The sequence below is a fragment of the Mustela lutreola genome, chromosome 11 (genome assembly GCF_030435805.1).
Source record: "Mustela lutreola isolate mMusLut2 chromosome 11, mMusLut2.pri, whole genome shotgun sequence".
Classification (NCBI taxonomy): Eukaryota; Metazoa; Chordata; class Mammalia; order Carnivora; family Mustelidae; genus Mustela; species Mustela lutreola.
The window spans coordinates 31,161,395-31,163,807 of NC_081300.1; the positions used below are offsets into that span (position 1 = coordinate 31,161,395).

General features: G+C 47.2%; 1 protein-coding gene across 1 annotated transcript; it reads left to right on the forward strand.

Moving 5' to 3' along the window:
• The first annotated feature begins 304 nt into the window (after positions 1 to 304).
• On the forward strand, positions 305 to 1,841 carry LOC131811642 (splicing factor 3B subunit 4-like). Its single transcript, XM_059140324.1, is given in 2 exon segments — positions 305 to 1,499; positions 1,502 to 1,841. Coding segments are annotated over 2 exon segments (1,272 nt in total). The 5' UTR covers positions 305 to 322; the 3' UTR covers positions 1,597 to 1,841.
• Positions 1,842 to 2,413: the final 572 nt, after the last annotated feature.

Here is a 2,413-nt window from a genome sequence, read left to right on the forward strand (position 1 = left end):
CCCTTTATGTCCTCTATAATCATGAGGATAATGCTTAGTGTCCTTTTAATCTGGTACATAATTCAACAGATTTATGCTCAATTGTTGAAAGAAATCATTTTTAATCTTTTTTTGAAGGAGTGAATACTTTAAAAGAGAAAATTAGGGATTCTGAAATAGATGGTAGGATCAGAAAGAGAAGCAAAGAGAGGAAATGTTTATCAGTGTCACAACTCCAACAGTACTGTATTTTGTGGAAGGTGAGAGAACCCTCGAAAATGTGGGCTAGAGTTTGGTTAAAAATTTTAATTATTTTCTGGGAGACGGCGGGAGCTCTTTCGCCATGGTGGCTGGGCCGATCTCCGAGCGGAACCAGGATGCCACTGTCTATGTCAGGGGCCTGGACGAGAAGGTTAGCGAACCGCTGCTGTGGGAGCTATTTCTCCAGGCAGGGCCGGTAGTCAACACCCACATGCCAAAAGATAGAGTCACAGGTCAGCACCAAGAGTATGGCTTTGTGGAATTCTTGAGTGAGGAAGATGCTGACTATGCCATTAAGATCATGAACATGATCAAACTCTATGGGAAACCAATACGGGTGAACAAGGCATCAGCTCACAACAAGAACCTGGACGTGGGAGCCAACATTTTCATTGGCAATCTGGACCTGGAGATTGATGAGAAGCTGCTTTATGATACTTTCAGCGCTTTTGGGGTCATCTTACAAACCCCGAAGATTATGCGGGACCCTGACACAGGCAACTCCAAAGGTTATGCCTTTATTAATTTTGCCTCATTTGATGCTTCGGATGCAGCTGTTGAGGCTATGAATGGGCAGTATCTCTGTAACCGCCCTATCACTGTGTCCTATGCCTTCAAGAAGGACTCCAAGGGTGAGCGCCATGGCTCAGCAGCTGAACGACTTCTGGCAGCCCAGAACCCACTCTCCCAGGCTGACCGTCCTCATCAGCTGTTTGCAGATGCACCCCCTCCGCCCTCAGCCCCCAATCCTGTGGTATCATCGTTGGGGTCTGGGCTTCCTCCTCCAGGCATGCCTCCTCCTGGGTCCTTCCCACCCCCAGTGCCGCCTCCTGGAGCCCTTCCACCTGGGGTACCCCCAGCCATGCCCCCGCCACCTATGCCTCCTGGGGCTGGAGGGCATGGCCCACCATCAGCAGGAACCCCAGGGGCTGGACATCCTGGACATGGGCACTCACATCCTCACCCATTCCCACTGGGTGGGATGCCCCATCCAGGGATGTCTCAGATGCAGCTGGCCCACCATGGCCCTCATGTCTTAGGACACCCCCATGCTGGGCCTCCAGGCTCTGGGGGTCAGCCACCACCGCGACCACCACCTGGAATGCCTCATCCTGGACCTCCTCCAATGGGCATTCCCCCTCGAGGGCCTCCGTTTGGATCTCCCATGGGTCACCCAGGTCCTATGCCTCCGCATGGGATGCGTGGACCTCCTCCGCTGATGCCTCCTCATGGATACACTGGGCCTCCACGACCCCCCCCCATGACTACCAGCGGGGGCCCCTCCCTCCACCCCGGCCCACCCCCCGTCCTCCAGTTCCCCCTCGTGGCCCACTTCGAGGCCCTCTTCCGCAATAATTTTTCATTGTCTTGCCTCCTGTTCTATCTTCCCAATATCTTCTCAATTCCTTGGACCAATCAGAGTTGCTGTAGCTCCGTAGGGCTAAGGCATTAATCCCTCTCAGGCCTTTTTTTTTTCCCTTGGGTGTAATTTTTTTTTTTTTTTAAACAGGAGGTTTTATTTATTTATTTTTTTTCTATGTTGGTCCTAAGTGTTTTGCAAATGCACAGAGAAAATAAAACTAAATTCCTTGAAAAAAAAATTTTTTTTAAATTATTTTCTTTCTTGACTGTGGGAAGAGGTCTTGTCTTAATTTGCTTTTGCCTTCAAGTGCCAAGCACAATGTCTAGAATATGATAAGTTTTCAATAATTATGAAGAGTAGGCCCAGTGGATGGAAGTTGACGCCTTATGGAGAACATTTTATCTGTGTTTCTGCCTCTTCTTTTTCCAGATACACTTCCACATGAGAGTGGGAAAGAGAATGGAGTAAAGTTTTTATTGCTGCCATTTTTATTCCATATCTCTGCTGGGCTCTGGCTCTAATTCCTTGTGTTTGTAATTCAGAAAGGGACTGTACACCTCACTCCATACCCACCTTTTCACTTCCCATGAACTCAGCTCTCTTGAGGAGAGAATTTAAAGAAATAATTGCCATGAAAGTGCTAATAATTGAATGCAAATTGTTTAGTTTTTCCAGATATTTGACTTTACCAATAAACAAATTCTGATACCAAGGATCTCATGTCTAATAGAATTCAAGGTATGATTTACAGAAGATAATTAATCAGTAATTAAAAAAATATGCATGCATATATTCTTTCTGAGGTCCAAA